At 47.2% G+C, this 25,037-nt stretch overlaps 2 protein-coding genes across 2 annotated transcripts; one reads left to right on the forward strand and one right to left on the reverse strand.

Moving 5' to 3' along the window:
* LOC310822856 (eukaryotic initiation factor 4A-II) lies at positions 1 to 9,397 on the reverse strand. Its single transcript, XM_083695394.1, has 11 exons — positions 9,326 to 9,397; positions 8,489 to 8,549; positions 8,233 to 8,365; positions 7,514 to 7,653; positions 7,115 to 7,283; positions 5,965 to 6,074; positions 4,852 to 4,995; positions 4,035 to 4,172; positions 3,450 to 3,539; positions 2,441 to 2,520; positions 1 to 849 (listed from the first exon to the last, which is right to left on the reverse strand). The coding sequence occupies exons 1-11, from the start codon at positions 9,352 to 9,354 to the stop codon at positions 705 to 707; spliced, it is 1,239 nt and encodes a 412-aa protein (XP_083551520.1). The 5' UTR covers positions 9,355 to 9,397; the 3' UTR covers positions 1 to 704.
* Positions 9,398 to 12,283: 2,886 nt separating this feature from the next.
* Positions 12,284 to 24,358, forward strand: LOC310822655 (fizzy-related protein homolog). The gene is made up of 14 exons (XM_083695087.1): positions 12,284 to 12,548; positions 12,822 to 12,953; positions 13,438 to 13,566; positions 15,320 to 15,383; positions 15,682 to 15,812; positions 15,986 to 16,068; positions 16,362 to 16,545; positions 16,717 to 16,782; positions 16,915 to 17,017; positions 18,179 to 18,363; positions 20,884 to 21,117; positions 21,757 to 21,861; positions 23,230 to 23,322; positions 23,720 to 24,358. The coding sequence occupies exons 2-14, from the start codon at positions 12,885 to 12,887 to the stop codon at positions 23,759 to 23,761; spliced, it is 1,488 nt and encodes a 495-aa protein (XP_083551213.1). The 5' UTR covers positions 12,284 to 12,548; positions 12,822 to 12,884; the 3' UTR covers positions 23,762 to 24,358.
* Positions 24,359 to 25,037: the final 679 nt, after the last annotated feature.

Below are 25,037 nucleotides of genomic sequence, written 5' to 3' on the forward strand. Positions count from 1 at the left end.
TAACCAGAATCCTTTTTTATTTTGAAACGGGTCAAATACAATTCAAAGTCAGTTAAGTGCTTATAGACTAATACTGCAGGGCAACACTCTGGGCCTCGCAATAAAAAAAAAATGTATGCATGATTAAATAGGTTAAATACATAACACAAAATGAATAATCAAGAAAGTGCTCAACTCAGGAGGCCATCGAATCTGGCCCAAAATCCTACAACAACCGCAAATATGTTAGTTTGACATAGCTCCCAGACTGGATACAGCACTTATACCTCCTAGTCCACAAGTAAATTATTAAACGATAGGTAACATCTAACACGCATATCTTCATTATTATTATTATTATTATTAATCTAAGAAAGTAACGCCTACAAAAGAAGAACAGGTCAGAGTTCATAGTCCCCATATCCTCCGTGTCCGACTCCCACAACAACCCAACGCCAGGGAGAACCGAGCCTACAGCCTGACCTCGCACGAGCCCGCCCGACACCGCTTCAACTTCGAAAAATGTCGGAAATTTCTGATCCAACTTTCAGGAGCATTGGGAAAAGAAAAAAAAAAGATTCAATATGTTGGGGCTTTCTTTCCACCCAATAAAAAGAAGCAACAATGCACGCGTTTTCATTCAGCAACAGCGAGCACTGCATTAAACCATACGGGAACGGCCAGACCCCTCCTCCCGCCCGCCCGTCCGCCCGCCCTCGGAGAAGTTAGATCAGATCGGCTACGTTCATCGGCATCTCCTCGACGGTGGTGTTATAGAAACTCTCGATGTCACGCAGAATCCGCTTGTCCTCCTCGGTAACAAAGTTAATGGCCACACCCTTCCTGCCGAAGCGGCCGCCACGGCCGATTCTATGGAAGAGAGAGGAGAGCGAGAGAGACACACACACACAGAGAGAGAGAGAGAGACACAGAGAGAGAGAGAGAGCGAGAGAGACACACAGAGAGAGAGAGAGAGACACAGAGAGAGAGAGAGAGACACACAGAGAGAGAGAGAGAGAGACACACAGAGAGAGAGAGCGAGAGAGACACACAGAGAGAGAGAGAGAGAGAGAGAGAGAGTGAGAGAGACACACAGAGAGAGAGAGAGACACACACAGGGAGAGAGAGAGCGAGAGAGACACAGAGAGAGAGAGAGAGAGCGAGAGAGACACAGAGAGAGAGAGAGCGAGAGAGACACAGAGAGAGAGAGAGAGCGAGAGAGACACACAGAGAGAGAGAGAGCGAGAGAGACACAGAGAGAGAGAGAGAGAGACACAGAGAGAGAGAGAGAGACACAGAGAGAGAGAGAGAGACACAGAGAGAGAGAGAGAGAGAGAGACACAGAGAGAGAGAGAGAGAGACACAGAGAGAGAGAGAGAGAGACACAGAGAGAGAGAGAGAGACACACAGAGAGAGAGAGAGAGAGACACACAGAGAGAGAGAGCGAGAGAGACACACAGAGAGAGAGAGAGAGAGAGAGAGAGAGTGAGAGAGACACACAGAGAGAGAGAGAGACACACACAGGGAGAGAGAGAGCGAGAGAGACACAGAGAGAGAGAGAGAGAGCGAGAGAGACACAGAGAGAGAGAGAGAGCGAGAGAGACACACAGAGAGAGAGAGAGCGAGAGAGACACAGAGAGAGAGAGAGAGAGACACAGAGAGAGAGAGAGAGACACAGAGAGAGAGAGAGAGACACAGAGAGAGAGAGAGACACAGAGAGAGAGAGAGAGAGACACAGAGAGAGAGAGAGAGAGACACAGAGAGAGAGAGAGAGCGAGAGACACAGAGAGAGAGAGAGAGACACAGAGAGAGAGAGAGAGCGAGAGACACACAGAGAGAGAGAGCGAGAGAGACACACAGAGAGAGAGAGAGAGAGAGCGAGAGAGACACACAGAGAGAGAGAGAGAGAGACACACAGGGAGAGAGAGAGAGCGAGAGAGACACAGAGACACAGAGAGAGAGCGAGAGAGACACAGAGACACAGAGAGAGAGCGAGAGAGCGAGAGACACAGAGACACAGAGAGAGAGAGAGAAAGAGCGAGAGACAGAGAGAGAGAGAGAGAGAGAGAGAGAGAGAGAGAGAGAGACACAGAGAGAGAGAGAGAGAGCGAGAGAGACAGAGCGAGAGACAGAGCAAGAGACACACAGAGAGAGAGAGAGAGAAACACAAAACAACATGGGATCAGGATTAGGGGAAGGCTTTTGGAAAACAACAAAGTTACTTTCATGGTTGAAACTCAGAAGTCTTTCCTCTCTCCTCGTGTCCTCTCCTTCTCAAAACGCATAGGAGGTGGAGAGGCTGAGAGGGGAGAAAACTCAGATCTTCTCAAATGCATTTTGGGAGGAAACAAGGAGAGAGGAATCAGAGAGACTTTAGATTGAACCTATGACTCCTCTCTAAAACCACCAATACCAACCTATGGATGTAGTTCTGTCTAAAACTACAACTACCAATACCAACCTATGGATGTAGTTCTCTCGGTTGGTGGGTAGGTCATAGTTGATGACCAGGGAGACTTGCTGCACATCAATACCACGGGCCTGGAAATGAACATACTCAGATTATACACTCACCGAACACTTTATTAGGAACACTATACAAATACTGGGTAGGGCCTCCCTTTGCTCTCAAAACAGCCTCAATTCTTCGTGGCATTGATTGTTGGAAACATTCCTTTGAGATTCTGGTCCATGATGACATGATTGAATCATGCAATTCCTGCAGATTTTTCAAGTGCATTTTCAAGCTGTGAATCTCCCATTCTACCTCATCCCAAAGGTGTTCTATTGGATTCAGATCTGGTGACTGGGAAGGCCACTGAAGAACACTGAACTCATTGTCATGTTCATGAAACCAGTTTGAGACGACTTTTGCTTTGTGACATGGTGCATTATCATGCTGGAAGTAGCCATTAGAAGATGGGTAAATCGTGGCCATGAAGGGATGCACATGGTCAGCAACAATACTCAAATAGGCTGTGGCATTCAAGCAATGATTGATTGGTATTAATGGGCCCCAAGTGTGCCAAGAAAACATTCCCCACACCATTACACCACCTCCACCATGGGAAGGTGTACAGGTGTTCCACCACCTCCACCATGAGAAGGTGTACAGGTGTTCCTAATAAATTGTATACATATGCCACTTAGCTGACACTTTTATCCAAAGCGACTTACATTGCAGTGAGTGCATACATTTCAGTATGTACGGTCCCAGCGGGAACCAAACCCACAACCTAAGCATTGGCCATGCTTAGCCACAGAGGACCACTAGTACCAGATTACTAGTACCATCCACTTTCACACATTTTTACAAATCACTTTAAGTTTCAACTGTGACACCCATTGAAAACAAATCTACCAAAAATGACAAGACTCCCATGTACTGTAAGTGGAACCAAATGCAGTCAGAAAGCACCATGTTGGTTGTTACTTGATATTGATGTGAATCTTCATAGAGGAGAACTCACCAGTAAATCTGTTGTGATCAGGACTCGGCTGGACCCGGACCTGAACTCCCTCATGATCACGTCTCTCTCCTTCTGGTCCATGTCTCCGTGCTGAAACACAGGGCAGGGGTGTTAGACCACACAGGGAGTCAGTGATGAGGAGGAGGCCAGCAAGGAATTACACAACACTTGAATCGTCTGTATGAAAGGTGATGCAGATCACTCATTATGACATCACCCGAGCAGACACAGTGAGTGAGTGTGTGTGTGTGTGTGTGTGATCAGAGCAGACGCAGTGAAACCTGTGTGTGTGTGTGTGTGTGTGTGAGATCAGAGCAGACGCAGTGAAACCTGTGTGTGTGTGTGTGTGTGTGTGATCAGAGCAGACGCAGTGAAACCTGTGTGTGTGTGTGATCAGAGCAGACGCAGTGAAACCTGTGTGTGTGTGTGTGTGTGTGTGAGATCAGAGCAGACGCAGTGAAACCTGTGTGTGTGTGTGATCAGAGAAGACGCAGTGAAACCTGTGTGTGTGTGTGTGTGATCAGAGCAGACGCAGTGAAACCTGTGTTTGTTTGTGTGTGTGCGTGCGTGCGTGTCTCTACTTACCAGAGCAGACACAGTGAAGTCCCTGGCATGCATCTTCTCAGTCAGCCAGTCCACCTTCCTCCTGGTGTTGAGGAAGATAACCGCCTGAGTGATTGTCAGGGTCTCATACAGATCACACAGGGTGTCCAGCTTCCACTCCTGGGGGGGGGGGTTAGGATACAGGAGGGGAGGATGAGAGAGGAGAAGACACAGGGGAGGGGAGGAGAGGAGGGGAGGATGAAAGAAGAGAGAAGAGAGGAGAAGACACAGGGGAGAGGAGGAAAGGATGAAAGAGGAGCGAGGAGAGGAGAAGACACAGGGGAGGGGAGGGTGAGAGAGGAGAGGAGAGGAAAAAGCAAAAAGGCAGCGGTCAGGTTTCAGAGTGCAGAGACTCTTTTTCAAGTTTCAGGTGACGTTGTTGAAGTTGAAGTTTCCGAAAATAAACCCTGACTTCATTTCCACAGGAAGGCAGCACTGCATCTTGAGACAACAGACGCGGGACATTGAGAAAGCGTCCGTCCTCGTCTGGTTTCAGACGCAGCGCGCCCTACTCTCCTTCTCGGGTGTACGGGTACTAGCATCACCGCGAGAAACTAGCCAGGTGGCTCAACACCTGAAGTTATAGCAGAGTGCTTTAACAACAAGGGGACTGACTACTTACTGAAACATGGACTGCAGAATAAAACTCGGTTTGGAGACAATTCACTAGCAATTCAGGGGATAAACTGAAATTACATTTATGAATTGAAAATGTGCCTCCTCTCTAGTATTCTATATCTATGCTCTCACCTCTCCTACAACCCCCAGTCTACCTAGTATTCTACATCTATGCCCTCACCTCTCGCTCTACGTTGATGTAGAACTGCTTGATACCCTCCAGGGTCAGCTCCTCCTTCTTCACCAGGATGCGTATGGGCTCCCTCATGAACTTCTTGGTGACCTCCAGTACGTCAGCGGGCATGGTGGCAGAGAGCAGCACCACCTACAGGGGACGGGGGGGACGAGGGGGGGTCCCTGGGAGGTTAACCTCATCTCTCCAGGCTGTTGTGTACAGCGCATATAGAATAACAACGACTCAAACCTGGCCTTAGTGGGAGGGAGTTTACTGAGTGAAGTATTTGTTATGATTTGATCTCAGCGAATCACACGGCAGCCGAGAGGCGTAGCTCCGAATCAGAAACGTGTGGTGTGAAAGCACTGAGGCGGGGGGGGGGGGGGGGGGGGGGGGGGGGGGGAGTGTTGTGGGAGATGATTGATGCGAGGTAGTGCCAATGGCCGTGCGCCTGCCGTCCATTTAGTACGGAAGACACTGTACGCCCGTTTTCAGACGTTAGCCGAATGATGGTGGAGTCAAGTGGCCACAAAGGGTGTTCTTTGCTGTGGTTCTGAGCTTTAAAACAATGACTATGGATGCACCGATACTACTTTAACTCATTGCCGATACCGATTCCGAGTCCTGAACTTTGAGTATCGGTCGGTACAGAGTACCGATCCAATACAAAGCTTTTTTTTTCCTTTTTTAAATGTGAAATGCTACTGCCACCTCTCGAAACCCTCGCCTTGCAAATTTTGCAAGAACCAGTTTTAGTCTGGAGTCTGTCTGAAGCGTGAAGGCCGCAGACATGGCTGCTACCGTCGTCCTCGCACTCGCGTGTCGTCTCACCTCAGCCGAGTAGCGCCGGGTTGACGACGCACGTCTGGCAGGTTCTTACGACAGTTTGTGTCGTGGCATCGTGGATTGTTAAATAGCATCACCTATCTCCGATTCCCAATCCAGCATTTTGGGCCAATATCGGCCTGATACCGATGCTCAGTATTGGATTGGTGCATCTCTAACAGTGACTACAGTAAAGACCACTGGGTCCCATGTAATGACAGGTGGAGACAGGTGGCAGATTAAAAAAAAAAAAAAAAAAAAAAGACTAAAAAAAACAAAGTTGCAAAAACTCACTTGGATGTTGGTGCTTAATTTTTGAAAAATCTCATAGATTTGATCCTTGAATCCTCGACTCAACATTTCATCAGCTTCATCCAAGACAAACATCTTGATCCATTTAGGAGCTGAGCAGAACGAGAGGAAGTTTGTTTACCGTTGGTCACCAGGGTTACTGAAATGTCCAATCTGGGTGCATGCTCCCATGGCGATCAAACCTGGGCCAAAACACGGTTTTGTTTTCTGTCAATGTCTTCTGGTGTGTTTGATTTAGATTGCCCATTTCAAAAGGGACAGCCTTAAAAGGGATAGTTCAGGTTTTTCTATGTTAGACCTCATTTTCCACTTACTAGTGTGTTAGGCAAAAATCTGTCATATTTCCATTCTTGGACTTTCTTAGGCTGGCTCTGGGGATAGAATTTAGCCATACCAGTAGACATGAATGGGATCGCCAGTACGCTACACAAATTAATACTTAAAAGCATCTCCACAAGAAATTCTACCGCCATCTCATATCTTCATGGGCTATACAGGCATGGCAATAAGAAAACAATGTGTGATTTCTATTTGAACTAAGAATAATTCCTGTTTTGCCGTCGGTTTGGAACTAATTTCTACCACACCCAACACTCTGGAGTGTGCAACTTGGTGCTCACTTGAGAGGAGCAACACAGACATTCGGTTGAATAAGCTAGTCCACTCTATTAAAAAAGCGCAATGACAGATACAAAATCAACAATATCTTTCTATGGACCCCGAAAAACTAAATCATGTTTCACATTTTGTGCAGGAGACATTTTGAAAGACGTATTCTGTGGTTTTAATAATGATCCCATTCATGTCTACTGGTATGACTAATTGCTAGCCCCAAGCCAGCCTAAGAAAGCTCAAGAATGGAAATCTGAAAAGTGTCTGGGTGAGCCTACAACACAATTGAGGTCCATGATCAAAAAACCTGAACTATGCCTGCAAGTTAAAAAAAAAAAGAAGAAAAAGGCCATCCAGTTTGCAAAGCTCTATAAAAAATACTATTTCGACCCAGGTCTGATGCGTACCAGTAAAAATAAACCATTCTAAAATCAGACTGTAGAGAGAGAGAGAGAGAGAGTTAACTCCACTGTCACCGTCTAAGAGTTCCATGCATGGCCAGTAGGTGGCGTATACTCACACAGATATCTCCTATTCAACATGTCAAACACTCGTCCGGGAGTCCCGACCACTATGTGTGGGGCCTCGGCCTGGAGCTTCTGCATCTCGTTACGGACGTTTGTCCCACCAATGCAGGCGTGACACGCTGCGCCCATGTAATCACCAAGGGCCAGGATCACCTTCTGAATCTGGAAGAAAAAAATGTTATGAGTTAATGTGGCCGTGACTTTTTAGCCCAGGTCAAATTCACCACCGCGTCCCAAAGCACCATGACAGAAGGAAGAGGGGAGGGGGGAGGGGTCACACCAATGAAACCAGGAAAGAATTAAAAATAATACCTTTTTTCAGATCACCTTCCAAATATGCTGCTTTGGTACTGAACCAGGGTGTTTATGATAGGACCTCAGGTGCAGCATACCTGTTGGGCCAGCTCTCTGGTGGGAGCGAGGACCAGTGCCTGGGTCTCCTTCTGATCCATGTCCAGCTGCTGCAGGATGGAGATGGCGAACGTAGCCGTCTTCCCAGTGCCTGACTGGGCCTGGGCAATCACATCATAGCCTGGACAGGCAAGGCAAGACAAGCACACAAGAAAGGCAGTGTCAGCTATAGTATACTATAAAGCTTCAGGTGTGTTGAGATCTGTGGTGTATATTTCAGGGGAGGCTGGTGGAGGTAGAAATCGGAGGACAGGCTCATTGTTATGCATGGAACGGAAGGAGGAATGGTATCAACACACGTGTACCATAACCCTAACCCGCCGTTTTAGGTCAGACCCGAAATATGGCATGGCCTAACCCTATCACTCCATAGGCAGTAGTTGTCAGTTGATTATGGAATAAGTAAGTGTCTGCATCAGTGGAGGCAGGTGGCGGCAGAAATCGGAGGATGGGCTCATTGTAATGCATGGAATGGAATGGTATCAAACATGTGTCTACCTGGTCCTCTGTGGCTCAGTTGGTAGAGCATGGCGCTAACAATGCGTAGGTTGTGGGTTTGATTCCCCCTGGGACCATATATACTGACATGTATGCACTCACTGCAACGTAAGTCGCTTTGGATAAAAGCGTCAGCTAAATGGCATATATTATTATATTATAATATATTACCTCCACCAGCATCCCCTGGTCTACGTCTTACCTTTAATGCATGGAATAATCGCTCTTTGCTGAATGGCGGATGGTTTTTCAAACCCATAGGCATAGATTCCCCTCAGCAGGGTCTCCTTCAGGGCCATGTCATCAAAGTTATCTGTGATCTCGTTCCAGTTGCTCTGTCAACATATGAAAACAAGACATGACATCAAACAACCACACCTTGTATAATCGCTAAACATAGAAATCATACATAGACTGAACACACACACACAAACAGGAATGAACACACACACACACACCTCGATGATACCATCTGGCTCCATCCCTTCAGGGCCCCCGTGGTCTCCATGATCTCCGTCTCTAGAGTCGAGGACGAGAATAACAAGAGGACAACATCAACAGCATTCAGGCACTAGAACCAGGGAAGTTATACCTAGAACTCTTCCTTCAACGACCTACCTAAGTGTCGTTGCGCATGTTGATAACCCGCAGCTAAGCTGTCAAATCTACTAAGTAGCCATTAGTAAGCTTGCTAGCGCCATGATCTGACTGATCGGCTAGTTACACACTGGGGCGAGCTGTCACAACAATGACCCTCAACAGCTGACTCGAGCACAACAGAACTATCGGTCTAATTTGGCTGGACTGCTATTTGCTAGCTATGCCCCCAACTTGTGTCAAAGAAATGTAGGGGGGTTGGGCACATTCAGAAATCAACTCCAGGTTGACGTTTGGGTAATGAAAGTTACAAAGTTTGCCAACATTGTTTAATAAAGCCGAGCTTGTGTTTGGCGAGGCATGTCAGTTCGAGCGGTCAATCGTGCAGCGTGGTTTCATCACAGCTGGCATAAATTGGCAAAGCTTTGCTAATCAAATCCAAGGGCCAAAGCGGGACCAAACACGGCAGGCAGTCTGTGCCTCTCCATTGCGTAGGTATCTACTAGCTAGCTAGCCTGCTAATATTCGCAGCTGGCTTACGATGATCACCAGACATCGCTAGACAATTTGCAAGTGATACCTTCATGATTATAATTGACAAGTACATAGTCAGAACTGACATAATTCATGCGAATACAGTTGACAGTAAAATGCACAATTTAAAACGTATAAATAATACTGATTCATGATATTATTACCTATTATAATCTGCAGAACCGCCAGACATGTTCCAACCAAAGCTTTCAGGGCTCGACTGAAAAGGAAGTGCATTTACGACGCTGAACATTTAAATTGGCCGGGACTCAAACATCCGGTGACTAAATTAAAGTCAAGTAAATATTATGATTGTGACAACAAAAAAAATGTTTTGGAAAATATAATATCCACTATGAAACACCACGTTGTAAATATGTTATGTACTTCCGTTTTCATATCTGATATTACGAACTATATACTGTAGCGGAAGAATATTGCAGTAAAAAGAAAGGGGTTGAAATTGTAACGGGGTTTCTAGAAACTCACACAGGGGTAAAAGCGCACAAACGCTGCAAACAGAAATACACTTTATAGAACAGATACGAAAATATGAAAGAAGTGATCGTGGCAGTGCATTTCAATCTGCAGCGTTGTGGACGTTCAGGTGGGCACTGGGTCAGTCTGTGCATCAAGAGGCCCTAGATCTCACTGACCTGAATAGACTTCATTGCCAGGGTCCATTTGACAGCAAAACAATTGTAGTGTTTTTGAAACATATTTTCATATCCAACGGTCCCTAGTAGCAAACACTGAACAGAAGCTTTACACCAAATATGAAATTAGACAAATCAGAATTTCAGAATACTCTCATTTATTTAAATGTTTAGTAGTGATGGGGTCATCTTGAAAACAAGAAACTGAAAAAACACAAGCTCTTTTCAGACAGACGTATATGTCCATTAGACATCATTTCAATACGTTTGTAAAACGTCATTATAATAGCAGATGCCCATTTTCAACTGAGCAAAGTTAATATATTTGCTGCCTCAGCACTCTCATTAGAGATGGGGCATGAGGAGGCTTCAGGGTGTGATGATGGTTCTGACTGTGTCTGTGTGCTGTCCTGCTGTGACTCCTGCTGCAGCTGTGACTCCTCTGGCTGTTGTAACTGTGGGAGCTGAGACTCACGTGTTAGCTGTGACTCCTGTTTCATCTGTGACTCGTGTGTTAACTGTGAGTGTTCCTGTTTCAGCTGTGACTCCTGCGAGTGCTTCAGCTGTGACTCCTGTTTTGGCTGTGACTCTGGCGAGTGGTTTAGCTGTGACTCCTGTTTCAGCTGTGACTCCTGTTTCAGCTGTGACTCCTGCGAGTGTTTCAGCTGTGACTGAGGTAGCTGATGGAAGTAGTCACTCAGCAGGGCCCGCACCGCCTCTGCGTCGGCATCGTCCAGAGAGGTGGGGGCCACGTCACAGGGCTGAGCCTGCTCTGCCTGGCAGGTCTCGTTCAGCCACTGCTCCAAACAGGGCTCCCCTTCCATCTCGCACATGTTGTGGAGCACACAGCAGGCCAGGGTCATGACGGGAACCAGGTCAAACTGACAGGTGTTGCGCTTGTATAAACACTGCCAGCGGGCCACGAGGCGCCTGAAGGCCCCTTGGACGGGGGTCAGAGCGTGGCTCAGTTGGACGTTGAAGGCACGTTGTTCTGGCGTCAGCTGGGGCGACTCCGGGTAACACTTGAGGAGCCAGGTCTGCAGAGGGTAGCCCGCGTCACCCAGGAGGGTGTACCCGAGAGGCTCGCCCATGAGTTTGTGGGGGGGCTGTGGGGACAGCCCCCCCTTCTTAGCCAGGGTCCACAGCTCAGAGCTCCGCAGAATGGTGGCGTCGTTGGTGCTGCCCGGGAACCCGGCACAGATGTCCCAGAACCGGCCCTGCCCGTTCACCACGCCCTGGAGCACCACCGAGTGCCACCCCTTAGTGTTCCAGCAGTTGTTGGTCTCGGTGCTCTTCAGCCTCACAGGGGCGTGGACGGAGTCGATGGCGCCCACGCAGTGGGGGAAGCCCCAGCGCGTGTGGAACAGCGCAGCACTCTCTTCCAGCTCCACCGGCTCGATGGGCTGGTGGATGTACTGGGGCTTCAGGACGGTCACGACGGCCGTGCAGACATCGCGCACAGCCTGGCCGACGGTGGTGCAGCTGGTGTCGAAGTGGTTCCCGATGGAGACAAAGTCCATGTTGGTGGCCAGCCGCATCAGAGCGACCGCCACACGTTTCTCCAGAGGGGTGTAATGGGCGCGGCGTTTCATGGCAGGCCGGATCTTGTCACACAGCAGGTAGAAGGTCTCCTTGCTCATGTGGATCCTGTCCAGCCAGTCCTGAGGCTGGAAGTCCTTCAGGGTGTTCTCCCAGAGGTTGGATCGCACACGCAGGGCTGAGGGCACTCTGAGTGAGCACTGTGTAGGGGAAGGGGGGAAGGGGGGGAGTGGGGGGCGAGAAAGAAGTTAGGGATATTTGAGTTACTGTGATGATGTATTTGATTCTACATGAAACAGCAACCTTACACAAATCCACAAACAATCACAAATCCACACATGTAGATTTGTACACTACATTTGTACACTATTTTTACACATGTACACTATTTTAGCGTATGCATGTGTCTACCCTAACGGATTCGTCCGCATTTAATCATTGAGTTTCAGTTAGCTGCCCACTGGTTTGTTTGCGCTACTCACTGCTGCACGTTTTGTCTTCATCTGGCGGAGGATGTGCATTTTGTGTCTGAGGTGCCGTTGGATGTCCATCTTTCTCTCCATAAGTGCGTTTCTGATTCTCTCTCTTCGCCTCATGGCAACGTAGGAAAGCCTGGACCTCATCTCCGCAGCAGTCTGCTTCATATACAACTCCATGGCCCGAGCTGGTCTGTGTGCACTGATTGAATCAATGTGGACATTCTGCACAAGCATGCATTAGCTAAGTATGGTTAGCTGGCTAGCTAAGCAACAACAACAACAATGCATGTCTTGAGTTCAGTTAGTAGTAAGCCTCACTTATTCAGTGCACGTTTTAAGAACGAGCTGATATTTCATTATGAATTTTCAAAATCCATCGGCGACAAACAGATCAATGGGCAGCGGCGAGGCGCCTGTAGAGGTAAATATTAATCTGAAGACCCTTTTTTCCCGCCGTTACCTAGGCAACACAAATGTGGCTTTTCCGTGTTTTATTTGAACAGCTCACGTCAGCATTCCATAGAGCTTCCCACAATGCAGTGCACTTTTACCTTCAATAACATTTATGGGCTGGCCAACTAAGTAGCATCTAGCTAGCTAACTGGCTCATAAAACATCATTACTGGGGAATGACAATACACCGTTACTCTGCGGGTGCTCACAGAGAAGACAAGTCGAAATCTACCTGGATTCATTTTTTTATTTCTGTGTCGGTAAGTGGATTTTCGCTGACACCGACTTGCTAGCTTGCTATCTACTTCAGTACAGCAAGCTAGCTAATTGACTCCCTGACCGGCTGCTTGACATGTGATTTGATTAGAGAATCTGACTAATGTCGTTAGCTATGAATCAGATATGAGATAAACAATTGTAGGTATATAATGAACAATCATGACAACCAGTTGCACGTTTCTCTCCGACCGAGTCCTTACTGGTAGATAGCTAGCTAGTTACAGCCACTGACAGTTGTGTTTCTGTGTATGCAGGCAATCCTGTGAAGCTCTGTCGACGCTGCTGGGCTACTCCACTCTACTAAGAAGATCCAGAGTATGGACCAAGAGTATGAACGTCGTCTGCTCCGGCAGATCAACATTCACAACGAAAACTCCAGCCCCATTGTGAGTCCTCCATTGTATCCACCACTTCATGGATTATCACCTGGAGTTGAGTGGTTGGGGACAGGGTTGGAGTTAGGGCTGGAGCGGGGGTCAGGTTTAGGGTCAGGGTTGGGGACAAGGTTGGGTTAGGGCTGGAGTTAGGGCCAGGATTAGGGTTGGAGTTAGGGCTGGATTTAGGGTTAGGGCCAGGGTTAGGTTGGAGTTAGGGCTGGGGTTAGGGCCAGGGTTAGGTTGGAGACAGGGTTGGAGTTAGGGTTAGGACTGGAGCTGGAGTTAGGGCCAAGGTTAGGTTTGGGGACAAGGTTGGAGTTAGGGTTATGGCTGGAGTTAGGGCCAGGGTTAGGTTGGGAACAGGGTTGAAGTTAGGCCGGGTGGAGTCTGAACCCGACTCTGTCTCTCACTTACCACTTGTGAGTTGTATACGCCCTTTTCAACAACCTGTCATGACTAACCACAATGTTAATTGTTGTGATGTCTGCCGCAGAAAGCCACAGATGTGATACGTCACCTGACCCCCGACAGCTCACCGCTGTCCTCCCCCAGCAAACATGGAGACAGGTTCATCCCGTCCCGCGCTGGGGCATGCTGGAGCATCAACTTCCACAGGATCAATGTAGGAAGTACTCTGATTCTGATTCTCAATAATAATAATACTACTAATAATGGATTTATTTTGTAGAGCGCTTTTCTCATTACAATCCATGGAGAAGAATAGATCTTAAAAAGTAAAACAAAAGCACAGTCAGTCAAAACAACAAAAAAATGGTTAAAGATTAAAGCAAGTTTAAAAGGATGTGTTTTGATATATCACTTAGCACTTTATTAGGAACACCTGTACACCTTCTCATGGTGGAGGGGGTGTAATGGTGTGGGCAATGTTTTCTTGGCACACTTTGGGCCCGTTAATACCAATTAATCATCGCGTGAATGCCACAGCCTATTTGAGCATTGTTGCTGACCATGTGCATCAGAAAAGGCTTCTTTCTTGCTACCCTGCCATACAGGCCAGCTTTGTGTAAAGCTTGTGAGATTGTTGTCACATGCACAGACAGACCAGTCCCAGCCATACACACTTGTAAGTCCTTCAAAGTTGCCTTTGGCCTCTTGGTAGCTTCTCTGATCAATGTCCTCCTGGCTCGGTCATCCAGTTTGGACGGACGGCCTGATCTAGGCAAGGTGTTGGTGGTGCCATACGCCTTCCATTTCTTAATGATGCTCTGAATGGTACTCAGAGGGATAGCTATAGCCTTCTAAATCTTTTTGTAGCCTTCACCTAACTTGTGCCTTCCTACAACTTTATCCCGGAGGGCTTTTGAAAGTACTTTTCCAACCATGGCGAATTCTTTGCAGAACTATACACTTCTAGTAGTGGAATCCTCAAGAAACAGCTGGTTTTATTCTGAAGTAATCAAAACCACTACAATTGATGTCAGGTGGGGGCAATTAGCCTGGTGTTTGATCTGGAAGTTGATTGGTTGCATTTGAGCAAGTTTAAAATGGTATACTCTAAGGGGCTGATCACTTAACCAAACCAGGTATTTCACTAATTAATTTTTAATAATTGTCCAGAATAATAAAAATAAAAAATAAAAATCACTTTGATGATGAGGGTTATAATGTGTACATACAGCTAAAAAAAAGTTAGATTTGATTTATTTTAATTTCCAGGGTGTAATGTGACAAAAGGTAAAGATTTCACAGGGTATGATGACTTTCTATAGGCACTGTATGTATTAGCAGTAACATTATAAGCAGAATAAATAGAATGCAGTAAGAACAGTGTAAGCAGCATATGAGCTGTATAGGCAGTGCAGTATAAGCAGTATATATGTATTAACAGTAACATTAGAGTAAATAAGCAGAATAAATATGGAATGCAGTATGAACAGTATAAACAGATATGTACAGTATGTACAGATATGTGCAGTGTATTAACAGTAGCATTAAAAAAATAAGGATATGTGCATTATGAACAGTGTAGACAGATATGTACAGAAGAGCAGTAGTATGTAGTGTGTATATATATATATATATATATAAGTCCTTCAAAGTTGCCTTTGGCTTTACACAAAGCTGGCCTGTATGGCAGGGTAGCAAGAAAGAAGCCTTTTCTGATGCACATGGTCAGCAACAATACTCAAATAGGTTGTGGCAACAATACTCATAGGCTGTGGCATTCACGCGATGATTAATTGGTATTATATGCACGCACATGTTTTATACAATACAATAGAAAAACATGTATTTTTTTCTATTATATATGTATACTCCGTTCTGCCTTGTGAGGGCAGACATTGATTTGTTCCCCAAGCGTCACGTCTTGACAGCTGATGTATAAATGGGTCTGTGTGGGTTTCTGTTCTCAGGAGAACGAGAAGTCACCCAGTCAGAATAAGAAAACAAAGGATGCCACGACGGACAGCGGTAAAGGTTAGTGACGTCACATGTTGAAACTGGTTTACACTACCCATGTTGAAACTGGTTTACACTGCCCATGTTGAAACTAGTTTACTGAAACTAGTGGAGAGAGTTTAAATCAATATCAAGTACAGCTTGCATCAGTGTTTCCTCCAAAGCCAACAACAGATAAAGTACACTGCAGTGCAAACTAAAACACACCGACATCTTAAAATATCTGTATATTAATAATAATGATAATAATATTATTAATATAAATAATAATAATATTTATGTTATTATTGATGTTTGTTTGTGTGTGTGTGTGTAGCGGATGGGCTGGCGTACTCGGCCCTGCTGAAGAATGAGCTGCTGGGGGCGGGCATTGAGAAGGTGCAGGACCCCCAGACGGAGGACAGACGCCTGCAGCCCTCCAACCCAGAGAGGAGGAGTCTCTTCACTGTAAGAAACATGTACTGTATGTTTGCTGCATCGAGATCACTTTTTGACCTGGGTGTTTCCCTGTGTTGGTGCTGGCTCCGAGCTACTTCTGATCAAGATCCAGAAACAATTCTTTATTCCATTTTTCCTCATTGTTTTATTGTGTGTGTGTGTGTGTGTGTGTGTGTGTGTAGTACTCCCTCAGTGCCAAGAGGTCCTCCCCAGACAACGTTAACAGCGTCTCCCCCTACTCGTTGTCCCCTGTCAGCAGCAAAAGGTAATTACGTCTCCCCGCCTAGATGCTGATTGGTTACTGTTTGACTAATCTGGATGCTGATTGGTTACTGTTTGACTAACCTCAGAACCCAGAATCTAATCTCTCCAAGTTAACTTTGTCCGAGGCTACTGATTGATTTACTTGACATGACTGAGAGTCTTCTCCTCTGTGGAGCGAGGAGGAGCATGGGAGTCATCACCCCCAAGTTGTTGTCCTGCACCACCCACTGTTCCCGGTGACTGCTGACTTCAACCAGTGTGTGTTTAACTGGGACTGTGTTGTGGGTATTGTAGTCAGAAGCTGCTGCGGTCACCGAGGAAGCCCGCTCGCAAGATCTCCAAGATCCCGTTCAAGGTGCTGGACGCTCCGGAGCTGCAGGACGACTTCTACCTGAACCTGGTCGACTGGTCCTCCCTCAATGTGCTCAGTGTCGGCTTGGGCACCTGTGTCTACCTCTGGAGCGCCTGCACTAGCCAGGTACTGTGTGTGCGTGTGTGCGTGCGTGCGTGCGTCCAACGCAGAGCCATCAGCTATTTTCATAGCGGTTGTTAGAAAAGAACATGACTGTATATGTCATTTTATTGTCTGCATGCGTTCAAATCCGTCCTCTGCAAATCTGAATAGTTTTTTTCATTATTTCGTGTTCAGGTAACCCGTCTGTGTGACCTATCAGTGGAGGGGGACTCGGTCACGTCTGTGGGCTGGTCAGAGAGGGTGAGTTCAACAGAATCACCATCCACAGCAGCTTGTCAACATTGTTACCACCACCGTTGTCATGTGTTTATGTGGCGTAGGTTCAGACATCAGACATCTAATGGTGTGTGTGTGTGTGTGTGTGAGATTCAGGGCAACCATGTGGCCGTGGGGACGCACAAGGGCCACGTGCAGATCTGGGACGCTGCGGCCGGCAAGAAGCTCTACATCTTGGAGGGTCACACGGCTCGAGTTGGTGAGCAGCGCCGAGGAAACGTGACCTGACTGATACTGATGATGCGGTCCAGAACCGCCCAGTACTGGGCTAATGCATTCATTCATTCATTCAGAACCTGTTGTGTGCTTCCATTATCTCCCCATGGCTTTCTCCTGCGCTATCCTCTACCTTTTTTGACACTGATCTACCTGTCTGTCTGTCTTTCTGCCTGTTTGTCTGCCATCTTCATTCATACCTGTCTGTCTGCCATCTTCATCCATACATGTCTGTCTGCCATCTTCATTCATACCTGCCTGTCTGTCTGCCTGTCTATCTGCCATCTTCATTCATACCTGCCTGTCTGTCTGTCTGTCTGTCTGCCATCTTTATCCATACCTGTCTGTCTGCCCTCTTCATCCATACATGTCTGCAGGGCATAAAATTAACTTTTTGGTCTACCAGCCAAGGTGTCTGGAGGATGGCAAATATCACAAAAAACACACTAGCGTGACTTCTGACGTGTTGACGATGACTCAGCACAGGACAAACCTCCTGTAGCTTTAAGTTTCACACGGTTGGGAGTAAGTTGCTCTCGTGCTGTCATGTGTAGTTACATTTTACTGTTATGCTTTATTTGAGGTTGAAACCAGAGACGTTGTTGTAACTAAGAAAGCTCATGGGGGACTCTGGGGGGGTTTGTTTGAAAGTCAGGAGAAGTGTGAGTGAGATGTGCAGCAGTTACAGTCAGCCGGAGGAGGCAGGAGCATATATAGTATGTGCCATTTAGCTGACGCTTTTATCCAAAGCGACTTACATTGCAGTGAGTGCATACATTTTTCAGTATATATGGTCCCAGCGGGAATCGAACCCACAACCTAAGCGTTGTTAGCGCCACGCTCTACCAACTGAGCCACAGAGGACCACCAGAAGTGTTGTCACAAAGGTTGAATCAACGGTGACCGTAATTGTGGAGCGCAACAGTTTAGTTTTTAAATTGAAGCGTAGTATTAATATTATAATATAGTGTTCATGATCCTTTTTGGCTGGTAAGATTTCCAGATTCACCTGTAATGCCCAAATCCACCCGCATTTGGCGGGTGTTAATGTTTTCCCCTGCCTGCCTGCCTGTCTGTCCACCATCTTCATCCATACCAGTCTGTCTGTCTGCCCTGACTGTCTGTCCCCCCCTCCACTCTGCAGGAGCCTTGGCGTGGAACGCGGACCAGTTGTCTTCGGGCAGCCGTGACCGCGTGATTCTGCAGAGGGACGTCAGAGCCCCGCTCCTCCAGTCCGAACGCCGTCTGCACGGCCACAGGCAGGAAGTGTGCGGTCTCAAGTGGAGCACGGACCACCAGCTGCTCGCCTCAGGGGGGAACGACAACAAGGTATTACTGTGTGTGTATATACAGTTGTGGTCAGAATATTACATACATACACTTGTAAAGAACATGTATGTCATGGCAGTCTTGAGTTTCCAATCATTTCTACAACTCTGTGATGGATTGATTGGAGCACATACTTCTTTGTCACAAAAAACATTTATGAAGTTTGGTTCTTTTATGAATTTATTATGGGTCTTCTGAAAGTGTGACAATCTGCTGGGTCAAAAATATACATACAGCACCTTGAATTATCAATTTTGGTGATATAGAAAGTTGTCAATCAAATTTGCTTTGTGGCATGGCCTCTTAACTTCTTATGAGTGATTATGATTGACTACAGCTAGTGACTTATTTCAGCCCATTTAAATAGGGCTCGTTTGATACACTCATTACACTCAGCCAAAAACGCTACAATGGGAAAGTCTAAGGAGCTCAGCACGGATCTGAAAAAGCGCATCATTGACTTGAACAAGTCAGGAAAGTCACTGGGAGCCATTTCAAAGCAGCTACAGGTCCCAAGATCAACTGTGCAAACAATTGTTTGTAAGTATAAAATGCATGGCACAGTTGTGTCACTGCCACGATAAGGAAGAAAACGCAAGCTACCTGCTGCTGAGAGAAAATTGGTCAGGATGGTCAAGAGTCAACCAAGAACCACCAAAAAGCAGGTCTGCCATGAATTAGAAGCTGCTGGAACACAGGTGTCAGTGTCCACAGTCAAGCGTGTTTTACATCACCATGGGCTGAGAGGCTGCCGTGCAAGAAGGAAGCCGTTGCTCCAGAAGCGGCACCTTAAGGCTCGACTGAAGTTTGCTGCTGATCACATGGACAAAGAAAAGGCCTTCTGGAGGAAAGTTCTGTGATCAGATGAAACAAAAATTGAGCTATTTGGCCACAATGACCAGAAATATGTTTGGAGGAGAGAAGGTGAGGCCTTTCACCCCAAGAACACCATACCTACCGTCAAGCATGGTGGTGGTAGTATTATGCTCTGGGCCTGTTTTGTTGCCAGTGGAACTGGTGCTTTACAGAAAGTAAATGGAATAATGAAGAAGGAGGATTACCTCCAAATTCTTCAGGAAAACCTAAAATTATCAGCCAGAAGGTTGGGTCTTGGACGTAGTTGGGTGTTCCAACAGGACAATGACCCCAAACACACATCAAACGTGGTAAAGGAATGGCTAAATCAGGCTAGAATTAAGGTCTTAGAATGGCCTTCACAAAGTCCTGACTTAAAACCCATCAAGAACATGTGGAGTGTGCTGAAGACACAATTCCGTGTCAGAAAGCCAACGAATTTAGTTGAACTGCGCCGATTCTGTCAAGAGGAGTGGTCAAAGATTCAACCAGAAGCTTGCCAGAAGGCTGCAAAGGTGTGTGTGTGTGTGTGTGTGTGTGTGTGTATATGTGTATATATATATATATATATATATATATATATATGTGTATATACACACACACACCGACCACTTTATTAGGAACACCTGTACACCTTGTCATGGTGGAGGTGGTGTGATGGTGTGGGGAATGTTTTCTTGGCACACTTTGGACCCGTTAATACCAATTAATCATCGCTTGAATGCCACAGCCTATTTGAGTATTGTTGCTGACCATGTGCATCCCTTCATGGCCACAATTTACCCCTCTTCTAATGGCTACTTCCAGCATGATAATGCACCATGTCACAAAGCAAAAGTCGTCTCAAACTGGTTTCATGAACATGACAATGAGTTCAGTGTTCTTCAGTGGCCTTCCCAGTCACCGGATCTGAATCCAATAGAACACCTTTGGGATGTGGTAGAACGGGAGATTCACAGTTTGAAAGTGCACCTGAAAAATCTGCAGGAATAGTGTGATGCAATCCTGTCATCATGGACCAGAATCTCAAAGGAATGTTTCCAACATCTTGTGGAATCAATGCCACGAAGAACTGAGGCTGTTTTGCGAGCAAAGGGAGGCCCTATCCAGTATTAGTATTGTGTTCCTAATAAAGTGTTCGGTGAGTGTATAATATTTACTTATTTATTTTATTATTATTTTATATATTAGTTGAGTAACTTGTATATAGCTGCAGTATGATCATTTCCAACTAGTTTGGTCAATATGGCAATAATTTAATTTAAAGGTCCAGTATGTAGATTTTAGCTTTAAAGTAGTGCTAAATGGCCATGATAAATCAATAGCTATCAAGGAATGAGATCACACAGTGAAGAGTCCTGTATTGGTCCGAAAGAAGCGTTTTCTACAATCTGGTGTCACGTAGGACACTGGCCTTTACGTGTTTATTTCACTTCTAGTTTGTTTACAAGGATACGCACATGTTTTGCAGCGTAGCAATATACACCTTTTCTTATTTTCAGTGTGGCCAGCAGAGGGCAGCAAACACCTAATGTCATTTGATTTGAGCTTATTGAATTCAAATTATTTTTGGATTGAACTTCATCTGACAAAAACACAACAACGTACCAACAGTGTCAGGTTGTGATTGTGACCTTTGACCCTGTATCTCTCTCTCTGCGGCAGCTGTTGGTGTGGAACCACTCCAGCGTCAGCCCAGTCCAGCAGTATACGGACCACCTGGCCGCGGTGAAGGCCATCACCTGGTCCCCGCACCAACACGGCCTCCTGGCCTCTGGGGGCGGCACGGCCGACCGCTGCATCCGTTTCTGGAACACGCTCACGGCCCAGCCGCTGCAGTGCATGGACACGGGCTCGCAGGTCTGCAACCTGGCCTGGTCCAAGCATGCCAACGAACTGGTACATTACAGGGTCTACTAATGATATATCTACTAATACTAATAGTTTTTTTTTTATCACTGTGGATAAAAGCGTCAGCTAAATGGCATATTATATTATATATATATATAATATAATATGCCATTTAGCTGACGCTTTTATCCACAGTGACTTACATTGCAGTGAGTGAGTGCATACATTTCAGTATATACGGTCCCAGCAGGAATCGAACCCACAACCTAAGCGTTGTTAGCGCCATGCTCTACCAATAGAGCCGCAGAGGATCCTCACGAGTTTTGAACGGCGTGGCACTGGACTGCATTATCAGAACCCCACTCACGTTTATTCATGTCAGTATGTGCCAAAAATACAGCGAAAATGCTGAATTGACAATAGTCAGATGTATGAAATCCTCTCCACCCCTCCAGCCCTCAGACAAGAGTCATTGATCATGTGTTGTGGTGCCTGTGTGCAAGTTTAATTCGGACAACGTTTAATAAACAAACATTGGTGGATATAATAATGGCAAACTACAGGTGGAGACGCCACGGACGGTCTTGACAGAAATAAACCGGTCTAAGCTTAAATACCGGTTTCAACCGGTAATACCTCATACCTGCCCGACCCCAGGTGACGCTACAGTCCCTCCTCTCTCTACAGGTCAGTACGCACGGCTACTCCCAGAACCAGATCCTGGTGTGGAAGTACCCGGCCCTGACCCAGGTGGCCAAGCTCACAGGACACTCCTACAGAGTGCTGTACCTGGTGAGTAGCCTCCCCTGACGCACCTCACCTTGACCCACCCCACCTCACCTTGACACACCCCACCTCACCTTGACCCACCTCACCTTGACCCACCCCACCTCACCTTGACCCACCTCACCTTGACCCACCTTGACCCACCCCACCTCACCTTGACCCACCCCACCTCACCTTGACCCACCTCACCTTGACACACCCCACCTCACCTTGACACACCCCACCTCACCTTGACCCACCCCACCTCACCTTGACACACCCCACCTTGACCCACCTCACCTTGACCCACCCCACCTCACCTTGACCCACCCCACCTCACCTTGACCCACCCCAGCTCACCTTGACCCACCCCAGCTCACCTTGACCCACCTCACCTTGACACACCCCACCTCACCTTGACACACCCCACCTCACCTTGACACACCCCACCTCACCTTGACACACCCCACCTCACCTTGACCCACCTCACCTCACCTTGACCCACCCCACCTCACCTTGACCCACCTCACCTTAACCCACCTCACCTTGACCCACCTCACCTTGACCCACCCCACCTCACCTTGACCCACCCCACCTTGACGCACCCCACCTCACCTTGACACACCCCCTCACCTTGACACACCCCACCTCACCTTGCCCCACCTCACCGTGACCCACCCCACCTCACCTTGACCCACCGCACCTTGACCCACCTCACCTTGACCCACCCCACCTCACCGTGACCCACCTCACCGTGACCCACAAACCGTGACCCACCTCACCTTGACCCACCCCACCTCACCGTGACCCACCTCACCGTGACCCACAAACCGTGACCCACCTCACCTTGACCCACCCCACCTCACCGTGACCCACCTCACCGTGACCCACCTCACCTTGACCCACCTCACCTTGACCCACCTCACCTTGACCCACCCCACCTCACCTTGACCCACCCCACCCCACCTTGACCCACCCCACCTCACCTTGACCCACCTCACCTTGACCCACCCCACCTCACCTTGACCCACCTCACCTTGACCCACCCCACCTCACCGTGACCCACCTCACCTTGACCCACCTCACCGTGACCCACCTCACCTTGACCCACCCCACCTCACCTTGACCCACCCCACCTCACCTTGACCCACCTCACCTTGACCCACCCCACCTCACCGTGACCCACCTCACCTTGACCCACCCCACCTCACCGTGACCCACCTCACCTTGACCCACCCCACCTCACCTTGACCCACCCCACCTCACCGTGACCCACCGCACCTTGACCCACAAACCCAGCTTGAACCATTTCTCAATGTTCCTTTCCTGTCACAGTCACGCGATAGCACAGCGTTCAGAATGTTCTAATGCTGTGTCCCCCTCCCGCTCTGTAAGGCCATGTCACCTGACGGAGAGGCCATCGTCACGGGGGCCGGAGACGAGACCCTGCGCTTCTGGAACGTCTTCAATAAAACACGATTGACAAAGGTACTGAAGCCGCCCCCAAAAAATAAATAAAAATAATAATGTATTTATCATGTGCAAAGGGTGAAGCAGTAAACAGTACAATTAAATGCTCGTTACGAGCTACCTCTCAAGGATAGGTGTGCAATCAAATAGAGTAAAAACAGCACAATACAATACACCCGAGTTATGTCTGTCCTGTTTACAAGCAGAAATGCCCTAAAAACATTTTTTTTCTTTTTTTTAAAGAAAAAAAAGAAGGTATTTTCCTATTGACCCACATTTATCTATCTAAAACCATGAGCATTGTACGTTTTATAATGAGTTCTGGCCTTGTTCTGAGGCCTTGTTCTGAGGCCTTGTCCTGAGCCATGTCATAACAAGCCATGTGCTGTGCTTCTTTACTCCCCTCTGTACCCAGGAGTCGGTGTCAGTGCTCAACCTCTTTACCAGGATACGGTGATGATGGTGACACACGGAGATGCAGATCTACCAGACCAGTCTCTTCAGACGGACGAAACCCCGACCTCAGCACAACGCCTCATCATTGACGAGACCTTAACGCGGCCGCAGACAGGACATTGCCTCAGAGGGAACTAAGGAGACGAGAACCCATACTTCAGTGTATTGTTCTCTTGAATGTTCCTCTTTTTTTTTTTTTAAATATAATTCTTTCTATTGATGTACATTAAAGTTAGGTTATGTTGATTTTTTGTATTCAGTGTGTACAGTGAACATGTGTCAAAAAAGAGTTATAATGCATTATAAACCAATGCCATTTAATTGTGGCGTAGGAGACATGGTGCCAGTGTTTTTTATTATTATTCTTACACTCAGGTCCAATAAAGTTTAAGCTTTGAATATGTTATTTTTCTGTTATTATCAATCATGGATTAAAGATTTGCTGTGTTTTTGAATGGAGAATGTGGGTTGAATTCTTTGGCCAGTACAGGTCATACAGTGTTATGCAGTAGCTAGCACACTTCTCAAAGCACTACAGTGTGGGGTTGATGAATGTGGGGAAATAATATCAAATGGTTGGAACTCAATAATAACAAGCTCTGCAAAAAAGAACAAGGTCTGGTGATTTCCTTTCAACTTCAATACAGATGTTCATTCAGTATTCACCCCACCTCACCTTGACTCACCCCACCTCACCTCGACCCACCCCACCTTGACTCACCCCACCTCACCTCGACCCACCCCACCTCACCTTGACTCACCTCACCTTGACCCACCGCACCTTGACCCACCTCACCTTGACCCACCTCACCTCACCTTGACACACTTCACCTCACCTTGACCCACTTCACCTTGACCCACCTCACCTCACCTTGACTCACCCCACTGCACCTTGACCCACCTCACCTCACCTTGACTCACCTCACCTCACCTTGACTCACCCCACTGCACCTTGACCCACCTCACCTTGACTCACCTCACCTCACCTTGATCCACCTCACCTCACCTCACCTTGACCCACCCCACCTTGACCCACCCCACCCCACCTTGACCCACCTCACCTCACCTTGACCCACCTCACCTCACCTTGACCCACCCCACCTCACCTTGACCCACCTCACTGCACCTTGACTCACCTCACCTTGACCCACCTCACCTCCTCCACTAACGGATGACTGGAAGATGGGAGGCTGGTGGAGGCAGAAATTAGAGGATAATATCAAATGGTTGGGACTCAATAACAAGCTTTGCAAAAAAGAAACAACAAAGTCTGGTGA

The sequence above is a fragment of the Argentina silus genome (assembly GCF_951799395.1).
Source record: "Argentina silus genome assembly, chromosome: X".
Classification (NCBI taxonomy): domain Eukaryota; kingdom Metazoa; phylum Chordata; class Actinopteri; order Argentiniformes; family Argentinidae; genus Argentina; species Argentina silus.

Bases quoted from the DNA above. Each gene is read 5' to 3' on its own strand.
- LOC310822856 (XM_083695394.1), bottom strand. From the start codon at position 9,354: ATGTCTGGCGGTTCTGCAGATTATAATAG. The intron at 7,654-8,232 runs GTAAGACGTAGA...TTGCCTGTCCAG, and splicing joins GATTATTCCATGCATTAAAG to GCTATGATGTGATTGCCCAG. The intron at 3,540-4,034 runs GTAAGTAGAGAC...CCTGTGTTTCAG, and splicing joins ACTTCACTGTGTCTGCTCTG to CACGGAGACATGGACCAGAA.
- LOC310822655 (XM_083695087.1), top strand. From the start codon at position 12,885: ATGGACCAAGAGTATGAACGTCGTCTGCTCCGGCAGATCAACATTCAC. The intron at 15,384-15,681 runs GTTAGTGACGTC...GTGTGTGTGTAG, and splicing joins CACGACGGACAGCGGTAAAG to CGGATGGGCTGGCGTACTCG. The intron at 21,862-23,229 runs GTGAGTAGCCTC...CCGCTCTGTAAG, and splicing joins CCTACAGAGTGCTGTACCTG to GCCATGTCACCTGACGGAGA.